The 14256-nt window shown below is 40.2% G+C and overlaps 1 protein-coding gene across 2 annotated transcripts in view; it reads left to right on the plus strand.

Annotated features, from left to right (window-relative positions):
- Nucleotides 1–4212: 4212 nt before the first annotated feature.
- The window catches only part of ammecr1 (AMMECR nuclear protein 1), a 29345-nt gene continuing 19301 nt past the window's right edge, over nt 4213–14256 (plus strand). For both annotated transcript variants that reach the window (XM_080859496.1, XM_080859497.1), the window contains exon 1: nt 4213–4757. In XM_080859496.1, coding sequence (XP_080715622.1) covers nt 4300–4757 — 458 coding nt within the window. In that variant the 5' untranslated portion in view covers nt 4213–4299. The remainder of the gene's footprint in view (nt 4758–14256) is intronic.

Consider the following 14256-nt stretch of genomic DNA (forward strand, 5'->3'; position numbering starts at 1 on the left):
TGATTCATCCGTATACATCCAATCTATTCATAACAATCACCGTTCTCTCTCACTCGCTCTACCACACCAACCCTGCTGCTATGAAAGGGGCTGCACCATTTTACAACACCTAACTTTTTACCCACTCCACATGATAATGCTAATAAAGCTCTAATATGCTATTCGTGCCATCGCCAACCTTTCAGACACACTGAAATATTGCTCAGCTATTTCCATTTCACGCTCTTGCACAACAGGAACTCTGCTATCGAGCCCCCTTCTTGTGAAACGATCTTCCTGCCTCCACCCAAGAAGCGGACACCCTTATCATCTTTAAATCTAGACTAAAGACATTCCACTTTCGTGCATCCTAAAGTCGTGAATAATGCATCCAAATCTGGCACCTGTCGCAACATACTTCATTCTTCATGTCAGCCATGTTGTTGTGTTTAGCAGCAGTTGGCTACAGACAGCGCATGTTGTACTGTGAGGGTCTTTACAGATCCTGGGTACAGCATGTGGTGCATCAGTACACTGTTGCTGTTTCCTTGTATAACTAACATTTCCAAGCATCATGCCAGACAACATAACTAAATATAACTTTACAAATAAAATATACCCATATACCAAAATTCCTATATAGGGCCCTACCATGGTTCTCTTTACCTAGTTTAATGACTAGTACTTTTTCCTTAGTGAATGTATCTGTGTTAAACTCCCATAAATGAGGTTTGCTAGGAGAATTAAGCTATAAGGCTCTTCAATTAGTAACTTTACCACTTACTGTGATTTAAAGTAACACTATGGAGCATTTGAACTTAAAATAACAGCTTCAAAAGGAAGGGTTTTATTTATTTTCCTGTGGGTGAAAATCTTGTATGTACACATTGCAATTGCACGCCCTTATAAGGAGATGGCAGGGTGTTTCTGTATGCAATTTCAGGTGCATGAGAACGTGCGTTCAATTTAAGAACCAGTGCACACAGTGGCATTTCTACATTAGGGGCAGGAGGGGCACTGCCCCACCAGATCCAAATGGCGCTGTTGTGCAGAAAGCTCAATACATTCTTACTTTAAATATATATACCATGTAGCGTGAATATGTGTGTGAATAAACTTGACTCACAAGCATTATAGTCTTGTTTTGGAGTAATTTGATTTGTGTGTTTTTCTGTATGTGTGCTTGCTCTGAGAAATGCTGCACTCCGCTGTACCTCCCTTTTCGGTGGGGCAATGGCCCACGCTGCCCCACCATTACCATGGAAACACCAATGAGCGTGAACCACACAGGCCAAAGTTAACATTGAGCGGTGGGGCACTTTCAGATGTGCCCCACGAAATCTGCCTGACTCGACTGGAATAATGCGAAAATCGTGAGAACATACAGTCAGATCAATGCCAGTTACGGGTTTGTTAGCCATCGTTTGATTTCGACAACTTTGGAAGAGTTTTTTAAGTAATACAATGAATAACGTAGATTATTTGTTGAGGGTGCAATTTAGCACATTGCCGCTGGAAGAAAAATTGGAAATAAAACGTTTGGGGCCACATAGACCCGATGACTTGATCCTGCTGCAGCCTGGTGAGAAAACTATTCGAAATTTCAATATGAAGGGGTTGAAAGAAAGACATGGCTAACTGCGAGCACAACAAAAAGAGCACTGTTCTGTTTTCCATGCCTTCTTTTTGGAAATACTACTTATGCAAGCTAAGTTTGAACAACTGATGGATATAAAGACTTGAAGCATTTGGCTGAAAGAACGGTTAAACATGAGAGTAGTAAAAGTCATATCAATTGCGCCTTGAAATTCGGACTGTTGGGACGGGTCAACATCATGGCACAGCTAGATAGTGCATACCAGCGGAACATTTTAGAGCACAACAAACAGACGGAGGAGAATTGTTATGTACTGGGGAGGCTGATATCGTGCATAAAGCTCTGTGGGAAGTGCAAACTTTGAGACGATGTGCGAGGGCGACACCAGACTGAAAAAACACTACGATTCTGTGAGTCAAACTTTTTTTTTTTGGAGCTGATGGATGAATCAATGCAATCTTCAAAAACAAAGTTTCGTTCATTTAGCAGCATGTTTTGTTGCTGTTATTTGTTACAGTTGTGCCTTTTGCTTCATATTGTATGTGTGCCACAAGCTTAATAAATTATGCAGGTTATTTGAGCTATGTGTCTGTCTAATCTTTTTACTTTGTTGTAATTATTTTACTTTAATGCTGTATTATAGGCAACATCTTTTGAAATGTATTTGAAATAGGATTTATGTTCCCTGCTGTCACTCAAAACGCAGCCCATAGCATATCTTACTGGTCTATATAGGCCTACTGCTTATAATAATCAGTTACCTCGGTGAAATGACAGAAATTTCAGGCTAAAATCGCCACTGAGCACAGCTAAGAACACATTTCCAGGCATTCATGAATCCAGCGAAGATCTTTTCCTAGGTTGGTCTTTCGAAGTTGGTAAGAAGCTATTTAAGAAGAGACTTTAGAAAAAGTTGTTTCCTCACAACGCAGCGTTTTCAATTATTGATCAGCATCGGACCGCATTGAAACGCATTGCATCGAGTCGCACTGAATCGTTTGTTTTTATCAACATGCATCTTTTCTTGTATCATATCGTGCCCATGTATCGAGATACGAATATGATCGACTTTTTCATGAGAGATTCACACCCCTAATAAGTGGCCAATGGTTGGTTTGAGGCTAGTTCCATGTCTACACACTAAAAACAACCCCAAATGGAGTGAGGCCTATTTATGAAGTGAATTAGGGTGTGGTTATACCCTAAAGCTACTTCAGTAGCCCAAATGCATTGATATGAATATTTGTGTTGTTTGTTATTGTTTTAATATAAACAAAACCTCATACACTCTTGAAATGAATGTTATGCTGATCAGCTCAGCTCAGGTCTGCTTTGCTTAGACGTAGGCTACCTCTGTAGGATACAGCAATACTTTTGGCAGAAATGTGTGAATGTGTGTGTGTGTATGTGTGTGTTGGAGCCTAAAGGCTTCAACACTCATTCAGAGACACCATTGGATGAGTTGGGATAAACATCCTTCCTTATTTTGAAGGCATACGGGCAATATGATTGTACAGCAGCATCTATCTGCAGACAGCTGTAAGTTCCTGGTAAGGCGGTGGTGTAGAAGTGTCAAAGGACAGCAGCCTGCGGTTGGTGAATTCGCTTTCTTTTATTTCTTTCAGACTGAAGACTTGGATAATCAGTTCAACTGTAGTCCACGCTGATGAGACAGGTGCCTGATAAGGGCAGTCTACAGCTCATGCAAACGTAGGATACAGAGAGAATCATCTGGATATCCAGGGAAGAATTAATCGCAAAATGCGTCCTGGATTCTCTATTCGCGTGGCAGATATACAGACGGAGACAGCGACTCTGGTTTAACCAGGTCTTTACGGCAACCAGTGTAGCTCAATGTTAGCAGTTTGTGTTAGCAGCGAACGTGGAAAAAACGGCGGATCTCTACAGATGGATTAACATACTGTGAAAAATATGTCTACCTATAATCCAGTTGCAACGTCCAAACCAATCGACAACAAACTTTCAGGACTGTTTTTTGCTTTGGGACTGAAATAAGAACAGCAGGACCTCTCCGGCCTAAAGCATTTCAAGCTTTGCTTGATTGACTTTCCTTGCAAATGCTGTAATTCAAAAATTAAACCCGCATTGCCCCTAGCCATTTTGACTGCGTCGACTTCAGACTCAGAGTTTGTAGCAATCTCCTTATCTGTCTTTGGTCAGATGCGTGCCAACAATCGTTACTTTGCTATCAAGGGTGCAACATCCTGTGCAAGCCGAGACGTTGTTTAGTTAGCAACCCCCATATTGGATGGCTGATATGTGTTGCTACTGTTGTAATAGCTGGTAACCTATCGGACGTCCCTATGTCTAACATTAATGCATCTGACATAGAAGGTGTAAATGTACATCTAAGGTCCGTGTATAGACCTAAATATATGTTCTGATAGAAACATCAAATCGAAACGGATGGCCTTTGGATTCCAAGTTCAATTGAAGAAGTGTGGAATATCTTGGATTCATTAAAACGTATGCTTCCTAGCCGTTCGCCTCTTAAGAAGATTGCTTATTTTTCAGCGTCGAGTGAGCATTTTGGTTTGGATGACACTGCAATCTGTCACCATTTCTACATTTGGAGTTCATACGTAAACTAGTAGGTGTTCGACACAACAGGGAAGGTGGAGCATTGTCCGTCGAACGTGTTGACGCAGTGGGATTTGTACGTCTGGTCGGCCTTCCCTCCCGCCCTTCCCGCGGTGACGGTGATGGGTCGGAAGCGGTGTGTCGGTGCAGATTGTTCCAAGATGGCGGCCGGGTGCTGCGGGGTGAAGAAGCAGAAGTTGTCGGGATCCCCTGGGTCTGGAGGTCCCGGCGGGACGGCTAGTGGGGTAGCTGGAAGCGGGCACTGTGGATCGGACTTGGGGATTGGCTCGTCTTCTGCTGTTGCGGCAGGGAACGTGAACCGAGTGAACGGCCTAAACGGCCTAGGGGGGCCAGGGAGTAGTAGTAGTAGCAGCAACAGCAACACTCTGTCCCCTTCCTCGGTGAGCTACAACTCAACTGCCCTCTCTCCTCACCTCAGCCCCGGCTCTAGTGGATCTGGGAGCGGGGGTAGGAAAATGGTCGTTTCAGCTGAGATGTGTTGCTTCTGTTTCGACGTCCTTTATTGTCATCTCTACGGATACCAACCTCCTCGGACACCCAGGTTTACAAACGACCCCTAGTAAGTATGCTAACAGTTCGCTAGCTTTCCCCTGTTACGTGTAGACTTCCCTGCCAGTTACAATTCCGGTAGCTAATTTTAATTTTTACTTACCTGACCAACCATACGGTCCTTTACCAGTTATGCTTAATTTATGTATGCTTCCTTTCTTTCAGCAAAGGTAACGTGGCTGATATGCTAGCTCGATAGTTAAATTCACCATTAAGCCTTTTCGTGTTAGCAGTGAGTTAGCGGCAATCATGCAGTTTCAGGTTAGTGTGTGTTTTTGCTCTGTATGGATAGCATTGACATCTGTGAAACTGTAAGAATCAAGAAAAATAATGGGTGCCTAGAGAACGAGCGATATGGTTAAGCACTTCGCTATCGTCCTACTGAAGGGATGAACGTCAAAATGTATCTAATGAAACAAGCTAACGAGTTCCAATAATTGGTTGTTGCCCAGCTTTTGGCCTAGCGGGTTGTAGTTGAGAACACCACTGTTCAAGACCGTCTTTGTAATGGTTGCTTTAAAGCTAATTAAACCAGAGCGACACTAAGATACGTTATGTTGATGTAACCGTGATATGATATTATTGGATGTCACCTAACAAATAACCATTAGCTCCTAAAACTAGCCATGTAAACGAAGTTCTATGATAGCTAAGCGGCTATCTAGCATAGTGTGCTATCTGGTCCGCTAGAAGCTATGTCGAGCAAATACATTTAAGTAGAACTTTCCCTTATCGACCTAAAACCAAAAGAGTCCGACTTTCGTCGAATCGGTGGAAAATAAAAGCCTTTAGATATCTGCCTATATTAATGTTCTGAATGAGTAATGTGGGTTTTTGAATTGACTCTGACATGTTAGCTAGCTGCTTAGCTAACTTTTGTTATGTTCTTGGTTAGCTTGCTAGCGCCATTGTTTTCACAGAGAGAGATTAGAAACAAGACCCCCTCCCCCCATGAATAGTTTCAGATTTCTATGAGGAAATGTTTTTCTTTTTATCAGAATAAAGCTAACCTTAAAAGTCCATTTTGCAGTGGCTTGTTACCAACCTGAAGTTAATTTAGGCATTTTTAACTACTTCTCAGGTCAGTCTCACAGTTTTACGGAGAGCAAAATATGGTGTATATACCCGAACAAAACACCGGGGCTTTCAGGTTGGGGGTCCATAGAGAACCGTCAGCCTATTATTTACAGTTGTATTTTGGGGAGTGTCACGGCAAAATCACTAAGTGTCGCCAAAGTTTATTCCGGGATAAAAGAGAGTGCGTCTAAAAATGACCACACACCGTTGTTCTGGTTTTGCCGTAAATGCATTCCTTAATGTTTGATCTATTTATCTTCAAACTACTACACACCCTGTAAATATGACTTCGGCCATACCTTTTTGACAAGGAATGATTCATTTTTTCGGTCGGACACCAGTTTTAGCAGAGCAGAAGTTTTCCATTTTCTTGCGCCTGATCACTTCATGTGTAATACCGCGATTCACCTCTTCAAGAGCTCCTCATGAATATGCACTCAGAATTAGGGAATAATCAGAATAAGATTTTAGCCAAAAGCTTTTTCGAGGGTTATAAATAGTAGGTAAGGGATTGGACAATTTGTATCAGTTGGTAAAGGGAGGTGCCATTTCCATCATACAAAGTATTGTCTTATAATATCAATTTACTCAAGGGGCTTCTATTAATAAATATAGTTCTGATCCTATTACCTGATAAATGGGTAGTAAGACTGGCAGTCCAGATGTTTCGTTGATTTATTGTATGCAATGTGTGATAGAACTTTGGACACAATTGTTAGTTGGAAATGGGTAGCAAGAAGCAGCCTACTTCTTAAGGTGGTGTGTTTGTGTGTGTGATATGTGTATATATTGTGTAGTAGAACATTGGCTGTTGGGTCGTAATGACGCAACGGTGGACAGGCTGTAAAACACCTCATGGTGGAGAGAGAATGGACGGGGGGGACATAATGACACACTATTTAAACATAAATTATAATGGTAGGGGAAAAGAGGAGTATTGGGGTCGCCTGGAAGTTTTTAGTGTTTGCATTTTAAAACCTCCTGGTCCCAAAGAAAAAATCCCTACGGTAAAAATGAATAGGTTTTCACAGTATTGGCAAAAACAATGGCAGTAGAAAACCGAGGCAGTCTCAGCCTGTCTCTTTAAAGATAGATAGATAGATGGATACTTTATTGATCCCGAGGGAAATTAAGGTCATCCAGTAGCTTATACTTACAAACAAACATGAATCACAATAAATACAAAAACACAAGCAATACACATAGGGAGAATATGTACACATGGGGGTGGGGTGTTTACATATAACATATACAAAAAACTAAAATGAAGGTGCTACCTATATGCTAAAGCAGAAAAAGAATGTACTACATTGGATCATTTGCCAGGAGCAACGCAAGATTCATGGTTACAAACAACTCTTAACTCACCTCACGGTTTCACATTAAACTTAACGTTAAAGCTCTACGGCCTAAAACTTCTAAATTAGTCTCCACTTTAAGCTCAGGTGGTTGTAATGCAAGTACTTGCATTCCCTGATCAGTAAAGATAGCTATGATTAGCTTCAGCTCACCTTATGAAATTGGTGATGCATTAAATGAAGTGACTTGCAGTCTGTTATTCTTCGCTTGTATCAGAGGGATAGCAGCAGATTTATTTCAGAGTCTACGGTCTATCCCGAGATGACATACACATGCTTTTAAGGAACATAATCAAATGAATGGTCTCAAATGCAATTACTTAACTGCCTTGGGTGTTATTTCATTGATTTTTCCAAAACCCCATTCATTTACTAATAGTGATTTTTTTTATTTTATTTTTAAAATCGCAAAAACACGCAAAATTTCTAGTCCACTGCATAAAAAATTACCGTCACTCCCACACCCTATTGTCACGGCAATCAGTGCTTCAAGCACTATAGGGAGAGAGAGAGAGAGAGAGGAGGGACTGTGACCAGGCAAATTAAAAACGACATGTTATAGTAGACAGACATCAAAGATAGCAGAGGCAGGAGAAGTTGTACAGCATGTCAAATGAGAGGCCTGTGGGAACATAGACCTATAGCAGCATCATGAGCATCATGTCTGTTGAATTGGCAGATTACATTGGGGGGGGGGGGGGTGGGGGGTGTCATCTTCTAGGCTATATCTATAAAGGTTCTGTAATGTTTTCTATAAGCTCTACTTTCTTTGATATTTGAGAATAAAGCCTTTTTTGCGCTCTGTGGTTGGCACTCCTTCTAGTACATAGGCATATTCATCAGTTTTACGGCTCAACTTGATCTCTGGGGAAATCCCTTCAAATAAGCAATGACAAAGAAAGCACAGGATCGTTACTAGAACAAATACACAAGGGAGACACAAGGCTCACAACAGGGTGCCACCAAATTACTGCCAACATAGTGGTGCATAGTGAAAGTGTATATATTATATAGTTTGTGGCGAAGACTTTGACACAGGTGTTAGCTACATAGAGAGCATTCTTAAGTTTCATGTAGTTTGGACACTAAACTTCTATAAATTTGAAGTGACAGTGTTTCTTTTAATAGTCAATGGCCATATGGATGAGAGGTTTAAGTCACAGGTAAGTCCCCACTGTCAAAGGCAATCGGTCTGGAGTATCATTGTGGCCTTCTCCTATTCAAACATTGGATTATAGATTACTGTGGATGGAAGTGGGTAACTACGGCCAGGTTTTTCCATAGAAATGTCTCAATCAAAAGTTGTTCAAGTTGAAATGGAGGAATGATAGTGTTTATATTAGTTTTGAATGATTTATCATGTGCACATTGTGCAAACTTTAGTATTACTGTCAAATAGAGTGGTACAAAGACCACATAACCAGTGTTTTCCGCATAAGGAATGATTCCAGCGGCCATGGCAACAGCACTTGATGCATATGTCCGTTGTGACAGACTGTGAGGACAGTTTACCAATCCAATTGGAGTCTTAAGTTCCACATAGATGTATCTCGTTGTCTGATTGGGTTTTCATGATGACTGAGGTGTCACTCTTAAGCAGAGATGACGGACGTACCATCAAGTTGCGGTCAAACGGGACCAATTTACATTTAATTACTGTGCATGAAATGCCCTGTACTGTTATTTCCTAGGCTGCTTCTCCGTTCTTGACCAATTTCTGCCATTTATTTGGCTCGTAACTTTGTCCAAACGTTGTTGTTTTTCTGAGCTCTGAACACTTTAAGATATAGCCTAAAAGAAAAACAAATGACACTTCACCCATAGACTTACACTGGGCCATTGTGATCATAATAGCACCTTTCCATAGCCACTCTTATTCACTCTTCTCTCCTTTCTTGTTATGATCAGTCTGATCATCGATTCCCACTTTTTTTTCAGCTTTCTGTGATGTCCTTTTAACCAACATTACTACACTAGCTACCAACAAAAGCAACCACCTTAATAACCATAGCAACAACCTAGCGACCACTACTGTAATTTCAACCTAGCAACGCCCTAGCAACAAGCATAGCAACCACTTCGATTACCATAGCAACCGCCATGACTTCCCTAGCAACCGCCACTATAATGACAATCTGGCAACGACATGAAATCCTTAGCAATATCCTAGCAACCACTTGTACTTTTCCTTTGCATGCACTGCTATCCCTTCAGCAAATGCATATCTAGTTTTTAAATGTCCCTTTATTTTCTTGGTTTGTGTGGATTCGTTATGGATAGAAATATGGTTTATTTGAAAAAGTTATGTCTCAAAAAAATAATTACGAGCTTACTTAACAGTGGATATTTGAGGGTTTAGATCATTTCTACCGCTTGTTTCTACCGAACTAATTGTATTGCACATCAAGATACATGACTCCTGTAAACTTCTTCTATTAAACTTTTAAAAAATATATAAAATATTTCAAAATAAAAATCTTTTGAAAACAGTGACATGCAGAGTCATAAAGCCAATGGTGTTGCTATTCGTTTGAAATTAAGTTTGTCTTACAAAAGTGAAAATTGCAAAAGCCCATAGTCATATTTCATTCTTGGAGCATTATTGTCTAATTTAAGGAGGAATATTATTCCAATAGTGTCAGATATAGTTCAAAGAGGTTCTAAGAAAGTTTGACAGTGATTACAATAAAAATGTCATATTACAACTATGGGCAGGCCAAGCCGCTAACAGGTTAATGCATGTATATTTAAAATTGTACACGTTTTATGCCAACTGCTTACATTTCTAATTTTATTATTAGAAAAAATGTTAAACATATAGAAAAAATATATAAAAGGAGTAAACCGCTTTGAACAAAAGGGTCTGCTAAACACCTGGGGCCGTATTCACAAAGAATCTTAGGGCTAAAAGTAGGTCATAAGTGGCGAATTTAGGAGAAACTCCTAAAAATAATGGGCGTGTCAGTCTTAAATGTAGGACTCCTATTTTTTTTTACTAAGAGCAATTCACAAAATATTTTATCCCTAAAAGTAGCACCTAAGTCTAGGACAGCTTAAAACTCCTCATGAGGACTCCTAAATCACTAAGACCTATTCACAAAAAATCGTAAGATGGCTGCAGCCGACTTGGAATTGATAAAAGACATTGCTTAAACCGTGAAGGTATTAATATTGTCGTAGAATTAGCGCGGGATGCAATGACTCCTTTAAACAACGATGTGTCCCGAAGTGAAATGTTTGGAAACATAAAGATGGCCTATTTGGCTTCGCGGAAAACGCAACTGACGACACTGGGAATCATCAGTCAGCTGTTTAATTCATCAAACTATCAACGCACTGTAGACCCCACATCATCCAACAGTCTATCCAGTTGCTTTTGGACAATCGCCTATTACACAATATCAAAGTAAATTCCATGGCGATCGCAGGAATGTCCAGTGACGGGACACACATTACAATAATTCGTCCACCGTGGCCTGGATGTACCGATGACTCGTGCATTTCAACGGAAAGCGGTCGCAGGTTTTTGAGAACTTACCAGTTGGATGCCGCTGGGGTGACAGTGGCTATATTGGTCCTGGGACGCTTAGGCTATACGTTTCACGTTCGTTTCGCTTTGATCAATTAAGATTGGAGGGCTTAAAGGGCCGCATGTGCTGATATTTGAAGTGGTCAAGGGCTGGAAATATAATAGCCTTACAGTTTGCTGGGTGCTTTAATTATTACTGCCTTGATTACATGCAATTGCCATATTTTATATTGATCGCTTTATATTTCTCTTAACGTGCAAAGTGTCATTCTCGTTGGATGCACAAACTTGTCATCATGCGTGTGCATTCTGCTAACTGCACTGTCCATAACTATTTAATATGACTTCATTTGAAGCCTAGGTTATTCTCTTATTTTCTGTTGATTTAGTGGGATCGTTAGGGGGATGTTAGGACTGAGTTTTGAATGACAGCGCCTGTCAGCAACCAATCACCGTACGCACCGCTTCGAAACTCGTGCATGAGAATGGACGTCATCCATAGCAACGGAGGTTTTATCTTAAGCTTAGGAGTTGGTATTATCCTTAGTATGAGTAGGTGTCAGAGCCGTTGTGAATCACTTTTAAGAAATTACTCCTACTTAAAAGGTTTTAGCGCGAGTTAGGAGCACTCCTAGTGGTAAGATAAAAGGCTTTGTGAATACGGCCCCTGAACTATAACTCTGTAAATGGGAAGCAGATAAGTAGCTTGATTGTTTTTCGCCATTTCCAAGTGATATATTGCCAGCTTAAGTCAATGAATGTAGGCAAAGTTACAAAAATGATTAGGACTCACTCCGGTCATAGTTCAAACAGATAAAGGTTGCATAGACCGACATCAATAGAACCAATTTTTTCAGTATTTCAGCGCATGAAGCAGCTCAAAAGCAACTGGAGTGGCGCTACTCTCTTTCTATACAGCTCTGGATAAAACAGGTTTGTTGCATTCCTGTCTTGGTCTTGTTGTTTTGGTCAAAACTGTTACACTCCTACACAATTTCCTCCCAACTGATCTGTTCTCATCAAACTTTCAAAAACTGCCATACTGGCGAGCTGACCTATGTTCTTTTTTTCATCTTCACTCTCATTCTTCGCTGCTTATATTATACAACTAAACTATACAGTTGATAAATGATTGCCTTTTTGGCACACAGCATAATCAAGGTATGCGATTCGATATTTCAGGGCCGAGTTAGGGTCGGAGCAAGCTTGGGGTTTGTAAATTCAACTAAACTTCGTGTTAGGTGCGTTTCTGACGAATTTGCAATTCACTAAATAAACCTAGCTTTAATCTAACAATTTATTAACAATCTTACTGTTATTGAGGAAGTGTCCATCATAATCTGTATTGCTATTGTTTTATTGCCCGAGCCTTCCATCTAACTTAGTCGAATATTTATCCCACCTAAAACAACAAAGATCTCCTACTTTGCCCTTAAAGCTGTCCTTTCACCCAATTCAACGCCATAGCATTTTCAAATGTTTGTTTACCTGCTGAAAAGCTATTGTGAAGGGTCTTTAAATGATCCTTAAATCATATTTTGTGTATTCTATGACACTATTGTTAGTGACCCTTTGGTGGCCTGCATTGGAGGTGCCAAAGCTCTATTGCTTTTGGAAAAGTGCATTAACTTGTTTTTGAGGCATATGTTAACAAATTTGGCAAACACATCTTACCTGTGAAAAATCGGAGAGTAACGTGCATGGGCTTGGCCGTGGTTCAGGAGTTCCATAGCGCCCCCGGACATGAGCAGTGATTGGGAAGAAGTTGCTAGGATATCCTCGAGATTTGGTGATTGACATGGCCGTTATCATTTTGGTACATTTTTCCCAGTTTTAAGTTTGAGTGACTCAACCCATCATGAATTCGGCCACTTTCCAATTTGTGCGTATTCACATAATTTTAAGGAATTCTTTCAAACTCCTAGAACGTTTATTGGATTTCCTTGAAATGTGGTTGAAATAAACTTCAGACATATACGATTAGGGGATACTGCAAGGAGGATGTAAAGGTTTGATCAGCCTTTACCGATGGGCCACTCCTGATTGCACTAATCTGGCAATTATGAGTCATAGTATAGCACCACCTATACTGAATCTACTCTGCATTTACAAGTTGAGGTTCATGAAAAATTGTACGTGCGCCACCTATATTGAGAATGTGCACTGCACTTTGATATACTAGTAGAAGCTTTGCCCAGTTTTCGTCATATTTTCCTATATGAATGTTCAAAAGGCTATTAATGTGTGCGGGACCAAGGCTGCCTTCACAGATTTTGCTCTCTCAAACAGGATTGCCATGGCATCAACCTGATGTGAAATCTAACTGAAAGGGGAAATATGCAAGATAGTACTCAAGCCACGACTGGTCAAACTTAGTTGCTTTAATGAGATATAGTTATAAAATGATTAACCTTTCATTAATGTGGCATTAATTCAGAAATGCATGTTTGGCCAGCGTCATTTTGAAAATACATTTAGCTCCAACACTTCCATCACAAGCGATGTGTGTTGCATTTGGTTGGGCCTAAGAAGAGCTACTGTGTGACTGTGTTTGCGTGTGTCACTGTACAAGTTTTGTAGGTATTAAAACACTTAGTCATGCATACCAGTAGAAAGTCATGTGTGCGAGGATGGTTTGCCAGAATGTATCGGATCGGAATAAGAAATTGGCAAAGCTCTGCTTAGACCACAATACTGATATGTAATGCAGTCCTGCTTACCGAAAAATGTAATTCTTCTATTTTAACTAGTTTATAAATAAATTGCTATGGAGATCATATTTGAGTAGCTTTACACTAGCCATTTAGGCCAGAAACATAACATATGGAATTTTCGATCACAACACAAAGGTTTCCATGTACGCAACATGAGGTTTTACATGTCATCAAAATTAAAAAGATAAATAGGTGATGCCGACATTGGTACAATCTTTACCTGTGTCTATGAGCGTATTTATATTAAACACTTTTGCAAATGTTAGCATTAAAACATCATGAATCCATCTGGGTATAAAAAACGTCAATATAGCTGCAAGCCGCGATAATCGCGCTCCAAGATGAATCGCAGCAGTCAAAAGCCAACGGTGGAATTTAGAGAGGTTTAGTGGACTCCACAGGAGAAATAAGCCATGGAATTGTAGGACAAAAAAAACATTTGGTCAAATAGTCACAATTTCAATATGGAAGAGTAAACTGTTCTTGATAAACAGCAATGCAACTGTTGGTGTGCCCCCTATTTAAAAAATGTGGTTGCATCACCTTAAGCACCATGTTAGTGAGCTGGGGAAAATAGCTTCTATTTGGCATTTTAAATCAGCCATTCACACTAACAAATGCCTGAAATTGAATTGCCCCTTTGCCACCATTTTAGTTGAGCGATCCAATTAGTAGTTCAGGTAATGCTAGCATAAGTTGGCAAGTACAACCACGCTAAATTTCAAATTTATAGCTGAAGTGTTTTGTGAGATACTGCAGTGTTTTAGTTACAGTGCCCCCTTTAGTGGTTTAACTGTAGTACTCTTAATGAAATATGAACTTTAACACAAG

Source organism: Sprattus sprattus (assembly GCF_963457725.1).
Source record: "Sprattus sprattus genome assembly, chromosome: 20".
NCBI classification, from domain to species: Eukaryota; Metazoa; Chordata; class Actinopteri; order Clupeiformes; family Clupeidae; genus Sprattus; species Sprattus sprattus.